General features: G+C 35.7%; 1 protein-coding gene across 1 annotated transcript in view; it reads right to left on the bottom strand.

The window, feature by feature from the left end:
• Window positions 1-8,435: 8,435 nt before the first annotated feature.
• The window catches only part of LOC126065482 (disintegrin and metalloproteinase domain-containing protein 2-like), a 113,959-nt gene continuing 106,172 nt past the window's right edge, over window positions 8,436-16,222 (bottom strand). Inside the window, exons 20-21 of the mRNA XM_049865503.1 lie at window positions 9,928-10,087; window positions 8,436-8,484 (exon numbers count right to left, since the gene is read on the bottom strand). Coding sequence (XP_049721460.1) covers window positions 8,436-8,484; window positions 9,928-10,087 — 209 coding nt within the window. The remainder of the gene's footprint in view (window positions 8,485-9,927; window positions 10,088-16,222) is intronic.

Genomic DNA, 16,222 nt, shown 5'->3' with positions numbered 1-16,222 from the left:
ACAAACTGGGTGCCTTATAAGAACAGCAACTTATTGTCTCACACTTCTGGAGGCTAGGGGCCTGAAATCTGTGTGTCAGCCATGCTGATTGCTTCTGAGAGCCCTGAGGGAGAATCTGTTCCATGTCTCTCTCCTACTTCTGGTGACAGCAGTAATCCATGGCATTCCGAGCTCTGCCTCCATCTTCACATGGCCATCTTCCCTCTGTGTGTCTCTTCTCTTTTATAAGGACACCGCTTATATTGGACTAGGATCTACCCTAGTCTAGTATGACTTCATGTTAACTGATAACATCTTCGAAGATTCTATTTCCAAAGAAGATTGCATTCATAGTATCAGGGGTTAGGACTTCAATATATCTTTTGGGAGCACACAGTTCAATCCATAACAGTCTACCCACTGTCCCTCCCCCAAATTCATGTTTTTCCCAAGTATAGAATACATTCACTTTTTTCCCCACCATCCGCCAAAATCTTACACCTTTCTAGTATCAACTCTAAGTCCAAAATCATATCTTCTAAATCAAGTGTGGGTGAGACTCTGGGTATGGTTCATCTTAGGGTAAATCCCTCATCATCTGTGGGCCCTGTGAAACCTTGAAAACAAGTTATCAGTTTCCAAAACACAATGGTGGGACAGGAATAGGATAGACATTACCATTGCAAAATGAAGAAATGAAAGAAAAAGGGGCCATGGGTCTCAAGCCAGTCCTAAACCCAGCAGGGAAAAATTCCACTGTATTTCAAGATTTGAAAATAATTCTCTGTCCTCTGGGTCTACCAAAATGGCAACCTCGTCCTCCTGGCCCACCTGCATGATGGCCTTTCCCCTCTTGGACATGAGTGGTGGCCCCTGCCTCTGGAACCAAAGAGGCCATGGCCCTGCCACCTGGTCCTGTGCTGTCTGGCCTCATGGTGGCAGCAACAGCCAGTTCTGCCAGCCTCTGAACCACTGTTGGGGTCATTATTCCCTTTTCTTGAAAGGTAACAACAGAGTAGCTCTATTAGCCCATTTCTTGACTATGAAATTCATCCATATCTGTCCTTTCAGTTCAAGCTGGTTGCATTTCTGCTGAGATGGCTGATTAGATCCATAAGTCAGACATCTAATTGTTTAGCAAATTATTGTCCAGCCACACCCTTAGTATTCTCTCCAAAGCATGCTTTCACAATTTTTAAAATATGGGTAAGCTGAAAATTTTCCAAATGTTCAAGTTCTGGTTCTTTTTTGCTAAACAGTTAATTCTTCAATTTATCTCTTCCCTTGCACATATTACTATAAGCAGTAAGGAGAAGTCAGGCTGTATCTTTATACTTTGATTATAAATCTCTAGAAAATAATCGAATTCATCAGTCGCAAGTTCTACTCTTCACAAAATACTCAGACATAATTTAGCCAAATTCTTTGCCACTTTATAACTAGGATCTCCATTCATTCAGTGTCTAATGAAATGTTAATTATTTCCTATTAAGGCCTCACCAGAAGTATAGTTCATGTACACATTTCTGTTGTTGCTTTTAGGTGATCTTGAGTCAGTTCTGTCTCATAGCGACTCTATGTACAACAGAACGAAACACTGCAGGGTCCTGTGCGGTCCTCACAATCATTGTTATGCTTAAGCCCATTGTTGCAGCCATTGTGTCAATCCATCTCATTGAAAGTCTTCCTCTTTTTTGCTGACCTTCTATTTTACCAAGCATGATGTCCTTCTCCAGGGGCTGGTTCCTCCTGATAACATGTCCAAAGTAGGTGAGATGAAGTTTCGCCTCCTTGCTTCTAAGGAACATTCTGGTTGTGCCTCTTCCAAGACAGGTTTGCCACACAGAGTAATGACCCTAAAGAAGGAGTCCTGGTAGTGCAGGGGTTAAGCATTCGGCTCCTAACAGAATAGGTCAGTGGTTAGAACCCACCAGCAGGTGCACGGGAGAAATATATGGCAGTCTGCTTCCGTAAAGATTGTTGTTGGTAGGTGTTGTCATGTAGGTTCTGATTCATAGCAATCCTATGTACAACAGAACGAAATGCTGCCCGGTAACGCCCCACTGTTTCTATATTTGAGCCCATTCTTTTAAAGATTATAGCCTTGGAAACCCTATGGGGCAGTTCTACTCTGTCATATCAGGTTGCTATGTGTCATAATTGACTCGATGGCAAAGAGCTTGGCTTGGCTTTTAATGACTTTAAAAACTAGGGAAGGGCTTTCAGCAATCTCATTAGAATAGGATTAGGAGCCCACAATACCTATGGAAGCAGCAGTCAAGAAATCAGATGATGCATTGGGCAAATCTGCTGCAAAAGAACTCTTTAAAGTGTTGAAAAGCAAAGATGTCACCTTGATGATTAAGGTACACTGGCCCAAGCCGTGGTATTTTCAATTGCTTCATACGCATGTGAAAGCTGGTTGATGAATAAAGAAGACTGAAGAAGAATTGACAGCTCTGAATTGTGGTGTTGGTGAAGAATATTGAATATATCATGGACTGCCAAAAGAATGAACAAATCTGCTTTGGAAGAAGTACAACCAGAATTCTCTTTAGAAGCAAGGAAGGTGAGACTATGTCTCACATACTTTGGACATGTTATCAGGAGGGATCAGTCCCTGGAGAAGGACATCATGCTTGGTAAAGTCGCCAGACATCCTGTAGATGAGAAAAAAAAAATCTTTTTCTCTGCTTGTAGAGGAAGAATGCAGGTGCCTTCCTCCCTTCCTGAAAGGGTCTCCTCCTTGCTCAACCCTTTGATATGTAAATAAAATTTTCCCTGAGCCACATAGCCCGTGGCTCTTGGCTTTTATGGATCTGCTTGTCTCCAAGTTCTGGCATTTCATATTTTTTGACATATCTAGGGAGATAAGTTGGAATCGACTCAACAACAATGGGTTTGGTAGGTTTTGGTATGGGGCTAAGGTTCCCTGGCACCCTTGGGCTTAGCCTAGGACATAAGCCAGGCTGTAACCATCTGAACCTCCCTGAAAGATAAGAGAAGCTTTATAATTCTTTTGGATTAAAGCAGTTAATTAGACAGACAGCTACAATTCTAATTCTCATGGCATTTGAAGAATCTCAGGAGGCTCTTTCAGGAACAGTGAGAAAACCAGGAAAGTTCTATTTCCAATATTCTAAATCGGAAAGCATCCTACTGACATCTTAAAGAATGAAAATGACAACTTAGACTGCTGTCTGAAAAGACAAGGAACACAGGAAGCAGAGCTGCCTCAGTCTTAAAGGGTGGAGTTGCACCCAGATGGACTAGGAGAATGGGGCCACCCAAAGCTGAAGGAGCAGAGTTGCCATTTCAGTGCGCTTGGAAGGTGAAGCTGAAGCTCAGGGCCAAGGGGATTCCACTCAGAATCTGTAGAGTATGGCCAATACCTAGAATCTGGAGGGCAGGATGATTGTGTAAATGGTCTCAGAGAACAGATTATTTTCAAGGCTTGAGCTCTAATGTAATGTGTTCTGCTGACTTGCTTGGTGCCTGTTATCCTTTCTTTCCCACCAATTCCTCCTGTTTGTTGTGGAAGTGTCTACCTTGTGCCTGCTCCAGCGTTGCACTTTGGAAGTAGATAACTTGTATCCTAGGTTTCGTAGATGAAGAGGAATTTTGCAGAAGATGAGATTTTGGACTTAAAATTGATTTGAGACTTGATGGGAAATGCTGGTGGCGTAGTGGCTAAGTGCTACGGCTGCTAACAAAAAGGTTGGCAGTTTGAATCCACCAGGAGCTCCTTGGAAACTCTACGGGACAGTTCTACTCTGTCCTATAGGGTCGCTATGAGTCTAAATTGACTGGATGGCAACAGGTTTGGTTTTTTAACGATGTGATGAGGTGAATGTGTTTTACATGTGGCAGGGACGTGAATTTTGGGGGGGCCAAAGGGTGGAATGTTATGGATTGAATTGTGTCCCTCCAAAATGTGTATCAACTTGGCTAAGCCATGATTTCCAGTATTGTGTAATTATCCATTTTGTCATCTGATGTGAATTTTTCTAGTGGTATAAATTCTACCTCTATGATGTTAAGGAGGTGGAATTAGCACAGTTTTGTTAATGAAACAGGGCTCAATTTACAAGATTAGGTTGTGTCTTGAGTCAGTCTCTTTTGAGATATAAAAGAGAGAAGTGAGCAGGGAGACATGGGGACCTCATGCCACCAAGAAACAAGAGCCATGAGGATAGCGTGTCCTTTGGACCCAGGTCTCCCTGCACTGAGAAGATCCTTGACCAGAGGAGATTAATGATGAAGACTTTCCCCCAGAGACGACAGAAAGACAAAGCCTTCCTTTGGAGTTCGCACCCAGAATTCGGATTTCTAGCCTTCCACACTGTGAGAAAATAAATATCCCCTTGTTAAAGTTATTCACTTGTGGTATTTCTGTTATAATAGCACTAGATGACTAAGACAAATGCCAAAAAAACAAACAAAAAACCCAAACCCATTGTCATTGAGTCAATTTTGATTCATAGCAACCCTATAGGACATAGAAGAACTGCCAGTAGGGTTTCCAAGAAGCGGCTGGTGGATTCCAACTGCTGACCTTTTGGTTACTGGCTGAACTTTTAACAACGGCACCACCAGAATGTCAAATTCCATTAAAATACTTTTCAAAAATGTAGGTGAAACAAAGATATTTTCAGACAAATAAAAATAGATAATTATTTTTACAAAAAAAAAAAAAATCGCTAAAAGAGCCAAGTGAGTTCTTCAGTTAAAAGGAAAATGATCCCACAGGGAAACGTGAATATTGTGAAGAGCAATGGAAAGGGCAAACATCGTCAGTAAGTACATTAAGTGCAGGTAAAAAAAAAAAAAAAAAATTATAAAATGCTAAGGTTATCAGGTTGGGTTTTAAACAAAAACAACGAAAACACATATACATTTTGAATATTACAATGCAGCAAGTTTGAAAGTAAAAGAATGAAAAAAAAATATATAGCAAAAAAATATATAACCGTAACTGAGAGAAATCTGGTGAAACTCAGCTAATGTGAGAAAACTTCACCTTTAAGACAGAATTCAGCAGAAAAAGAAAATTGGGACATTTAATAATAAAGGGAACTTAAACCAGGAAGATAATGTGTTTAAAATCTTTGTAAACCTATTTTAGAATTTCAGAATACATAAAATAAAATTGGGAAAGATGTGAGATTTAGAACAATACCGACTGTTTCAATCATGAACATAGTTCGTATCTCCATTCATTTAGGTCATCTTTAATTTTTCGTAGTAATTTTTGGTTTTCTGCTTAAAGGTAACAGGTTTTGTTTTTTTTTTTAAAGTTCCACATAAGTATCAGATGTATCTGGCGCTAATGTAAATAATACTCTTAAAAATTCTAGCTTTTGTTTTCTTTTATACATAAACTAAATATTTATTTGTATATTGACCATCAATCAAGTGACTTTTCCAGATTCACCTGGTAATTGCACTATTTTATCTTTAGATTCCTTTCCTTTTCTATGCATTTAATAAAATTGCCCTAGAATAAGGATTTATTTTCATTTTACTTTTTCTTTCTTTCCTCGGCCATATGTTACTAACTAGGATTCCCACAAAAATCTTTAGAAATGGTAACAGTGAGTATCCTTAACTTGTTCACAATATTAGGAGGAAAGATCAAAATAATTCAATATAAATTATGTTGAATATTATACATGTTTTGTTAATTCCTTTAATCAGATAATGAAAGTTCAAATCTAATTCTATCTCTTCAACAATCTGTGTGTGTGTCAAGCATGTAAGGGTTATACAGTTAGTGTGAAGTAGACTTTCATCACGTAATTTATTTTTAATATTTTTTTAAATTGTAGTGAAAATATATCCAACAAAACCTTTACGAGTTCAACAATTTCCACATGCATAGTTCTACATTCTTCACGTTGTCAGCCTTTATAGCTATCCTTTTCCAAATTATTCTACCGCTGTTAACATAAACTCAATGCTCCCTAAGCAAAAGCTACCCCTTTGCCCTCCCCCCACCCCCACCTCTGGGAACCACTAATAATCTTTGGTTTACAGATAAAGTATTTGTCTGCAATTTGTTTTTTAACAGACATCTTGGATGCACAAATCAGAGAGTCGTGATGAATTTAATCAGGTGGTTTTCCTGCAACTTCTTAAAAAATTGTATATTTGTTTTATCGTTTATGTTGTTAATGTGGTGAATTAATTAGATTGATTTCCAATTGTTGAACTAACTTTGCTTTTCTGAGGGCAAAAAAAACTTTGTTCATGTTCATGAGATTATCTATTTACCTGTCTGCCTATCTGTCTGTCTATCTAATCAATCTATCTGTCTGTCTATCTCTCTCTCTCTGTCTCTATCTATCTATCATCTGTCTATCTATCTCAGTTTAAATCTATTTTCTCAAGATTTTTCTTTAATTTTTCCTTCTTGATATTTCCTTGCCATGGTTTAATATCAATTTCTGCTGGCCTCATGAAGAGGAATCCCCACATGTAAGATTAAAGATATTTTTCTTGTTTGCTAGATTTGAAATGATGAAGTCACCTTGACCTAGAATTTTCTTCATGATATACTTTTTAATTATGATTATGACCACTTCATTGGCTACAGCTCTATGCAAATATTCAAATTCTCTTTGGGTTACTTTTGGGAAGCTCCTTTTCATAGAAATATTTCCATTTTATCTAAATATTTAAATTTCCTTTTATTTGTAGTTACTGTATGTGCTTCTCCATTCTTGATACTGCTAACTTGGACCTTCAAAATTTTTCTTTTCACTGAGCATTTTCTAAGAGGTTTATTGATTTTATTAATTTTTCGAAGAAATAGCTTAGGCCTATTTATCCTAAACATTGTAGGTTTCTTTTTTTTCATTATTTTTTGTACTTTTTAAATATTATTTCCTACTTTCAATTTCTTTATTTTGATTTAATAAGCTAGTTTTTAATTTTTCTTTATCATCTTCAGATGGCTTGGCATCCCTTTATACAAGGCCTAGCTGCTTCACACATTCTTTTCTGTAGTATCTTTATGGTACATAGTTCAAAGAATATTTTAATTTCTATTAAGTTTTCTTTTTGACCTACGATTATTTAGAAATATATTGCTTATTTGTTTTTTAAAATTATTTATTATATTTGTCTTAACTCTAGTAAGTGAATGTAATCTGAAATAGTTCAGTCATGAGAAAGTGGTTGAGACTTGCTTTATATCCAAACATATGATGTAGATCAGTAAATCTCTTACATGTGTATTTTACATTCGTTGGATACACCGTTCTACATATCAAGTAGGCCATGTTAGTTAAACGGGTTCAAATCTCTCACTTTGTTTGATGATTTTTTAATTTCTCTTTTGTGTGCTGTCAGTTTGTGCTTCATAAATGTTGAAGCTGTATTTAAAAAGTCATAAAGATGCGATAATTTCATATTAATATAGCTTCTTATGTTGGCCCTTTGCACTATTATACATTCTTCTTCTTCATCTCTACTAATGCTTTTTGTGTTAAACTCTACATTGTATATCAGCAAATCTATCTCAGCTTTCTTTGGTATAAAGTTCCCATGGTATATATATTTTTCCATCTTTTTCTTTTAACCTTTATATACTTTAAAACGTGACTTTTGTAAGTCGCCCGTATTTGAGAACTTTTTCCGAGTCTTAGGATCATTGCTGTTCGATTGATTACGGACCCTCAGATTATAACATAACAAGATAGTAATGCAATTGAAAATATAACAGTGGCCTTTGTAACCATGGCACTACATTTATTATTGTATTGTAAACTCTTCTTTTCTCAAGTCTACTGACAAACAGAATTAGTGTGTGAAAAGCTTGAAAACAAGAATATGTGACATAAAAACTCATAAACAAGCATTTCTTACAAATTTTTTTATATTTAGATATATATGTACGTATACATATATATGCACACACACACATACATGTGTTTTTTTCTTGTTAAAAATGCAATGTGTAGTTTTTGAACTGCAGCCAATTTTATTTTTTTCCACTTTTTCTGTCCATTGTAGATAGTACCACTGGAAGAATCAATAGAGGGGAAAAAGTCACCTGTATGACGAATCATGTTAAGTTATGGTTAAATCAACAAATAGCATGAAGGTCATAAAATTATTGTGAAATAAACTATTATGTATTTTTTTTAACAGACGTTTTGCTAATACACAAATGTTAAAGGCTTAAAACTTTATTAGAAAAAAATTAAAAGATACCGCAAGACATTTAAAAAACTTAGCATATGAAAAATGAAACGTTAACTATAGTTTTACATTCTCTATGATAAAACTTTCAATATTGAAAATATTCTTGAGTTTATTTTCTTGTTGTGATATGTAGCTACATGACAATTGTCATTTAATATATATTATTTATATTTATTTAATGCATTAAATTCTCATTCGCTCCCTCTTCCTCTGTGTCTCCCTTAAATTATTTGACACTCACTTTGATATCATGGATTCTCTGTTGTTTCCTTGGGTTCACTGTCACTTTCAAGTTGCCTATATATTTAAAAATTAAAATAATCGATCAAAATTATATTTCCTTATATGTTGTTCTATAAACTCTGTATGCTCTATGGATATTGAAACTGTATTGAATTCCTACCCAACATCAGGGAGCAGCCTCCACTTGAGAATATTCTACCACTGAGAACACCTCTCACCTGGTAATTAAGACTAGCCATGCACCTTCTTTGTAACCCCAAATACGAGAAAAAGCCCAGCAACATAAATTTACCAGAAAATAAACTGAGACCATTTTCATGTTCATAACAGTATTAATTAAATATGTTTAAACACTTGTTGCCATTTATCTCCTTTCCAATTTATGTCTATTGGTTTTATTAGCTATTCCCCCCTTAAAAATATTCGATATCAGTTTATCCAAAATAAAGTGTATCCGAGGTAAGAAAAGTTTTTTAATATATTTAAGTATTAACTGCATAATGTTAACTATTTTACGTGTAGCATATGATTTCAGCAAGTTCATGTAAACTTTTCATAGTTTCTAAGAAATACATTCCATTTAATTTATATTCTTATTAATTTAACTAAGCATTTCCATGAACTACGATTAATTTTTAGCAAGTTGGAGGGCACGGAACAAAACTCAGAGGCAGAAATTATAGAAATTCCCACGAAAAGAAGTAAACCATTTTAATATTTGTTTTTATTCTTGAAACATATTTTCAGATATTTCTGTGTTTTTAAAGAAAAATGATTTATTACATATATTTAGCATATAAAACATGGCTATAGCTTAGATTTTTCAGTTTTATATATATTATATATTGATTTTTAGTATATCCCACCTCTGACTACCTGTGTCTCAAAGTATTTATCTATAAAAAAGGTTAAACTGTTGTCCTGGATTTTCCTGTGACCTTTTTATAAAATAAAAAATAAATAGGTACAAATTCCTTGCAATTTATAAATACTAAAAAGTAAAATAATAAAGATTAATACACATTTGATAATTAACACCAAATAATTAAAAACAAAAAACTGTTGCCGTAGAGCCCATGCCCGGTCCTAGCGAACCCGCAGGACAGAACAGAACTGCCTCATAGAGTTTCCAAGGAGCGGCTGGTAGATTTGAACTGCAAACCTTTTGGTTAGCAGCCAACCTCTTAACTACTGCTCCACCAGGGCTCCAAGTAATAAAAGGAGGCATATAAACTTAAACTAAAACCAGTTCCACTTAGTTTTACCCCTCAGACAGTCAAGTTGTTATAAGATTTAAATTGCTGGCCTTTAAAAAAATTCTGTTCATTATTCATTATATTAATCATTAATGTATTAAATATTAAATTTCCATAGAAAGAAAAAAATTAAATCTGAATTATTACTAGTTACATACAACATAATGTTATTTATTAAGCAGTTACTATGTATGCCAATAAACTGTAAAAGTAGTAAATAGGAAATATAAAATCAATATACTCATCGCTTGTATAGTCCTCTGATCTCCATTTTTTTCTTTGAATATTAACTTTTACCAGTGCAGCAATCAGTACGCAGAGAACAATGAAAAAGGGAATGAGCAAGAAAAATGGCCATTTCGTAGGTTTGGCGTGGTAATCAAATTCAATGTAGCTCCTGTCTAGGAAAGAAAACACCAGAGATTTGAAAGCAATCACCCACGGTCAGAGGAAAATATTTTCATGACAGAGGACCTGGTGGCGCCCTTTAATACAACCACCAAAAGAGCCAAAACCTTTGCTGTCCAGTTGATTCTGACTTATAGTGACCCCACAGGACAGAACAGAACTGCGCCACAGGGATTCCAAGGCTATAAATCTTTAAGGAAGCTGACTGCCCCATCTTTCTCTTGCAGAGCACCTGGCGGGTTAGAACCAGTGACCTTTTGGTTAGCAGTCGAGCACTTAACCACTGTGCCACCAAGACTCCTTATAGTATGACCAAACCCATTGCCCTCAAGTTGATTCGGACTCATGGTGACCCTACAGGACAGAGTAGAACTGCCCCATATAGTTTCCAAGGAGTGCCTGGTGGAGTTGAACTACCGACCTTTTGGTTACAAGCCGCACTCTTAACCACGATGCCACCAGGGTTTCTTATAGTATAATAGCACTCGAAAACAAAGTAAATGTATCCATTCACTTTATTTCAAATTACAAATTGAGAAAATAATATAATAAAAATATACAGGAGCCCTTGTCAATTAAAGTTTTTTTTTTTTAGTAATTTTCGCCACCTCTGGCGCAAAGCAGCAGGCGCAGGTGCTGCAGCCGATTCTGTCTAAATTGCATTCCGGGCTCTCACTGTGATGCACACCTTATAAACTGTCCAGGGCCCTCCTAACATAGCACTGAACTAGTTGTGTGAGATTCAAATAGCAATTTGTTTCTTAAACATGAGGGTATTTCTACAGCACACGTACTCTGGAAAGATCAATATAAACTTACTTTAACTACTGGATATTTAGTTTGTTTTTGATAATATTTTAGTCAAATTAATTTTTTAACGCCTATCAAATTTGGTACCCCATTAAGCCTAGCACTCTCCTTGCAGGCGACCATATAGTGCGTTCCTTGACAGGGAGCTGCAAGAATCAGGAATATAGTATTTAAGGAGCCCTCGTGGCACAACTGATTGGTTAAACGCTGGGCTGCTCAAGGTCAGTGGTTATACACCCAGATGGGCTGCAGGAGAAGACGTGGAGATTTGCTACCCAGGTGGCTAGTCGCTTAGGGCTATGGCAGCTAACCAAAAGGTCAGCAGTTCAAATCCACCAGGCGCTCCTTGGCAACACTATGGGGCAGTTCTGCTCTGTCCTATAGGGTCTCTATGAGTCGAGAATCAACTCGAAGGCAGTGGGTTTGGTTTTTTGTTTTTTTTTTTTTTGGTAAATGTTACAGCCTAGAAAACCCATGGGGCAGTTTTAGTCTAGCCTATAGGGTCACTGTGAGTTGGAATCTACTCCCCAGCACCCAACAACATTAAAATAAAAATTGTACACTATTTTATAATTTATAATTAACCTGTTTTTATATAAAGTACCTCAGTTGACAGAATAAATACAGAAAGACTGTTTTAACTCCTACATAATATTTCTATCCCGTTTTATATTGAAGACTTTCTATTTTCAGTAGTCTCGTTTCAGGACTGTCTAATAATATAAAAAAAATAATATAGGTGAGAAAAATTAAAGTGTGATCTTGTAAGATTGAATTTTTTCCCAATACTCTATTTTTAGTAATAAATATGATACATATCATAAAAATTGAATGAAGTCCAAATGATCTTTTATGACATTGATAGGTATTTTCATGTCTTATCTAACCTACTTATCCCAAGGTCATGAAGAAATTTCCCTATATTTCCTTCTAGACTTTAGTTTTAGTTTCTACATTTAGGTTTATAATCAATGTCATATTAAGTGTTAAGCATGTTATTTTTGGAGGTTCATTTGGTCCTATATGAATATCTGGTTGTTTGAGTACAATGTTTTGAATTGGCTTTCCTTCCCCCATTGAACTAACTCTGTGCTTTTACTGAAAAGTCAATTAACCATATATTAGTGGGTATATCTCTAAACGCACTATTCAAATACATTGATCTATCTGTATATCGATCCTTATAGTGTAAGTCTAAAATTAAGGCTGGAATTCAATGCTGCCTTGACATCTGGCAGAGCCCTGGTGGCACAGTGCTTAGGAGCTCCGCTGCTAACCAAAAGGTCAGCAGTTTGAATCCACCAGCTGCTCCTTGGAAACCCTATGGGGTAGTTCTACTCTGTCCTGAAGGGTCACTATGAGTTGGAATCCACTTGATGCCAATGGGTTTGATTTGGTTTCAGTTTGACATCTGGTAAAATCAGGAGGCCCCTGAATGACCTAATTGCAAGCTCTCCTCCCCGTTCTGTTCCCATGTGTAAGGTCCCCTCGTCAAACAACCGGGTGCAGTTCTGGCTTACTCCTGAGTAGTGAGTTTCAGTTCCCTATTAGTCTACGCGGTTATTCAAACAAGCCAATCACATTCACATGCAGGGACTAAGGGGTACCCTACCCTCTTAACACTACAAAGCCTGCCTCTGACAGCCCTAGTTATTTCACTTTGCACCAGAGTGCAGCCCCCATGTGGCTCTGCTTAGCATGTGGTTCTTCCTTCTGCAGAGAGTTAGTATCTATCACTAATAAACTGTTGTTGATCTCTTTTTGCAGTGTTATTTGCAGGTATTCAGCCATCTCCACAACCCTAGGGCAAGAATCTCTCCCTTACCAGTGAGGTGAATAAGAGAACGTTAAAAACAATCCTTTAGCAATGTTACAATATCTTGATTAATGTAACTATATACTAAATCTTGATGGCAAGCAGAGTAAGTTCTCGTTTCTTCTTTTTTTCAGGGTTGTTTTGACTATTCTAAGTACTTTTATGTATATTTTAGAATCAAGCCATTCATTTCTTTTAACGATGCATGCTTTTATAATTGGTATTTTTTTAATCCATAGATTTAATTTGGTGAGAATTGCCATCTTAACAATATGAAGTCTTCCAATAAATACAGGATATATTTCTCCATTTATTTGGATATTTAACATTTCTTTTCATCTTTTGTTAAATTTTTTTATAGTATTTTTTATAGTGTTTTATATTATTGTATTGTATTATAGTATTGTAAATGGTATTTATTTCAAGTTGACTTCCTTTCACCATTGCTGTTACACAGCAATACAACTGATTTTTGTATGTTTCCTATGAAGTTTCAAAGGATACTATTTCTAGAACTGTATTTTATAGATTCCTTATGATATTCTATATAACTAATAGCATGCACATAAAGACAGCCTTATTTCATCTTTTTAATCTTTATGCCCTTTATTTCTTGTTCTTTCCTTATTGAACTGGCTAGACCCTACTGTAAAATGTTGAATAGATGTGTTGGGAATAGATTTTATTGGAAAAACATCATATATTTCATCATAGCATATCGTATTAGCTTCAAGTTATTTTTGATATTCTTATATCAGATGGAAGTTTTTCTCTGTTAGTAGTTTGCTGATTTTATTTTTTTCTTAGTCTAATGAATGATGTTAAATTTTATCAAATGACTTCTGTGAATCAAATGAGACAATAATATTTTATTGATTTGGTGAATTGTAGTGATTGGCATTCAGATATTAAAACTCCTATACATCTAGAATTAACTCCAATTGGTCTGGACTGTTATCCTTCTAATATCCTTACATATACATTAAAAAAACCCAAACCCGTTGTCACTGAGTTGATTCCAATTCATAGTGACCCCATAGGACAGAGTAGAACTGTCCCATAGGGTTTCCAAAGAGCACCTGGTGGATTCGAACTGCCAACATTTTGGTTAGCAGCTGCAGCTCTTAACCACTATGCCTCCAGGGTTTCCATATATACATAAATATAACAATAATATAATAATTATATAGTATTTTGTTAAGGACTTTTGAGTCTATATTTATGAAGGATATAGCTCTGAAATATTCCTTTTTAAAAATTTTTTAATTTCCTTGTCTAGCTTTGGTATAAAAAAAAATATGTTATTCTCATAAAATGAGTTGATGGGATGATCCCACACTAATTTTAAAGCGCTATTTCCTCCTTAAAAAAATTGAGGGAATTCACATATGAAGCCACCTGGAACTACAGGGTTTTTTGTTGTTGTTGTTTGTTTTCTGTTCTTGAAGGTTTATCTTAATTAAACCCACAGATCCAAGTTTTGGCTTCTGGCTTTTGGGTCCTACTCTTTGATTTACACTTTCTTTTCCATGAGGAATAGCCCTTTTCAAAGCTGAGTAGCTTTACTGGCCTGCTTCCTGCCTGTAATTAATTGGCAGTCAAAAGAACATTATGCATTATCTTGATCATCTTCAGCCCAAGTTGATATAATTTCTTTAAAAAAGTTTGGCTTTCTTGTATATTATATTTAAAATGCACCCATTAGACAAAGGCTACACCCACAAATCTCTGTGGCTGTTGATAAGATATAGAGAAGCCTTTTTCTATAATGGGTCCTCGTGATGCTGCTATGGTATATCTTATTTATGATTCTTAATTGTGTTATTGTTTGAGAATCTTTATGCAGCATTGCCATAAATTACTTAGAAGGCCTTTTGTCTAGATGAAAGGTATCATCTTAAGTTTTTTTTTTCTGATGTTTTAACAGAGGGATTTACAATCACATGGTTGACTTTATCTTTGGCATTTTAGTTTGGTGTTTGGCCATTTCTTAATTTAAGACCCTTTTGCTGGGAAAGACAAGAAATGAAAACCAGTTTTATTTTTAAACAAACATACAAAAATCCTAGCTATTTTATATTTGCTCTATATTCTATTTGAAAATTGAACTATTCCTTCATTAATTTTCACTGTCTTATTATATTTTATCACAGATAATTTAGACATATTCGTTGGTACTTTTTGTAATCTACCAAGAAATCTGGTCAGCCAGAAACATGAGTTCTATTTTCAACATTACTATAAGCAACAGTGATGCCAAACAATCTACCACCTCATAATAAATGTCCTGTTTCTCTATCTTCCAATTACACGTTTTCAACTGTCCTTGAAGACTTTATCAACAGTCTTCTCAAGACAATTTCAATATATACTAACAATCTTCAATGTTTTCTGGCTTCCACTTACCATCCAATTCCCAAATTAATGCCACATTATTTTAGATTCTTGTAATAGAAACCAGTCATTCTGGTTCCCAAGTTATTTCTGTTATCCACTGCTGTGTGAGGAACTACTGTGGAGTTTAGAAATTTAAAACGATCACCTCATTTTGTTCACAGTTTTGTGGATCATGAGTTTGGGAAGGGCTTATTTGGATGATTGTATTTTTGTAAATCAGTATAGTCATATTTCATACTTAAGTGTTGATTTGCAACAGGATGGGTGTTCCAGGAATGAGAGTTCTGAGAGTAAGATCATGGCAGTCCCAAACTGTCACTTCTGCCACATTTATTGGCCAATTGTATCAGTGAGACCAACCTGGATTCTAGGAAAGGAATAGTTTATACTGCTTGTTGGGGAGTGGTGTGTGTGTGCATGGACAAAAACAACATAGCCTGCCTAAAGACAAGGTATTGCAAGTGAATTGTTACTACTAAAATGGAAATATCCTAATAATGCATTAAATTTATCATAATTTTTTAAATATTATGATTTCTTTGCTGTTAAGAATATACACAACAGTACCTACACTAATTCAACAATTTCTGTATGTACAATTCAGTGCCACTGATGCTGCCTTGCTGCTGGCTTGCTCTGAAATCCATTCCAGTCTTTACTTTGGTCAATAGTGCAAGCAACTACATTCCCCAAGTTCCCTGAGCTTCTGTCTTCTAGATAGGTTTGGCCAATGGGCATGACTGAATTAAATTTGGAGGCTCAGAAGAGGAAGTTAGTCAGGGTATTTCTCCCCTTTTCACTCAAGTAACTCCAACAGAAAATGTATATCCTCTATACCTCTAGTTCACGCTGGATAACATCTCTCCCTGGGGTTCAGATTCTGCTATGCAACTCTGACCATGATTACATGTCATGTTAGATGACTCAGATTCTGCCCTGGCAATACTACATCTTTATATTGTCCCTCAAGCTCTAAGAAATGGTAGTGGATTCCTGATGTTACTAATCTTTGGAATGCCTCACCATTTTTTGATTGGCTTTTCATCTCTTCCGTTATGTGTTATGTAATGCCTTGATGGACCAAAAATACTTACTGCTTTACTGC

The sequence above is a fragment of the Elephas maximus genome, chromosome 22 (genome assembly GCF_024166365.1).
Source record: "Elephas maximus indicus isolate mEleMax1 chromosome 22, mEleMax1 primary haplotype, whole genome shotgun sequence".
NCBI classification, from domain to species: domain Eukaryota; kingdom Metazoa; phylum Chordata; class Mammalia; order Proboscidea; family Elephantidae; genus Elephas; species Elephas maximus.
The sequence above is the reverse complement of the archived record's forward strand: the minus strand, read 5'-3'. Positions and strand labels throughout refer to the sequence as shown.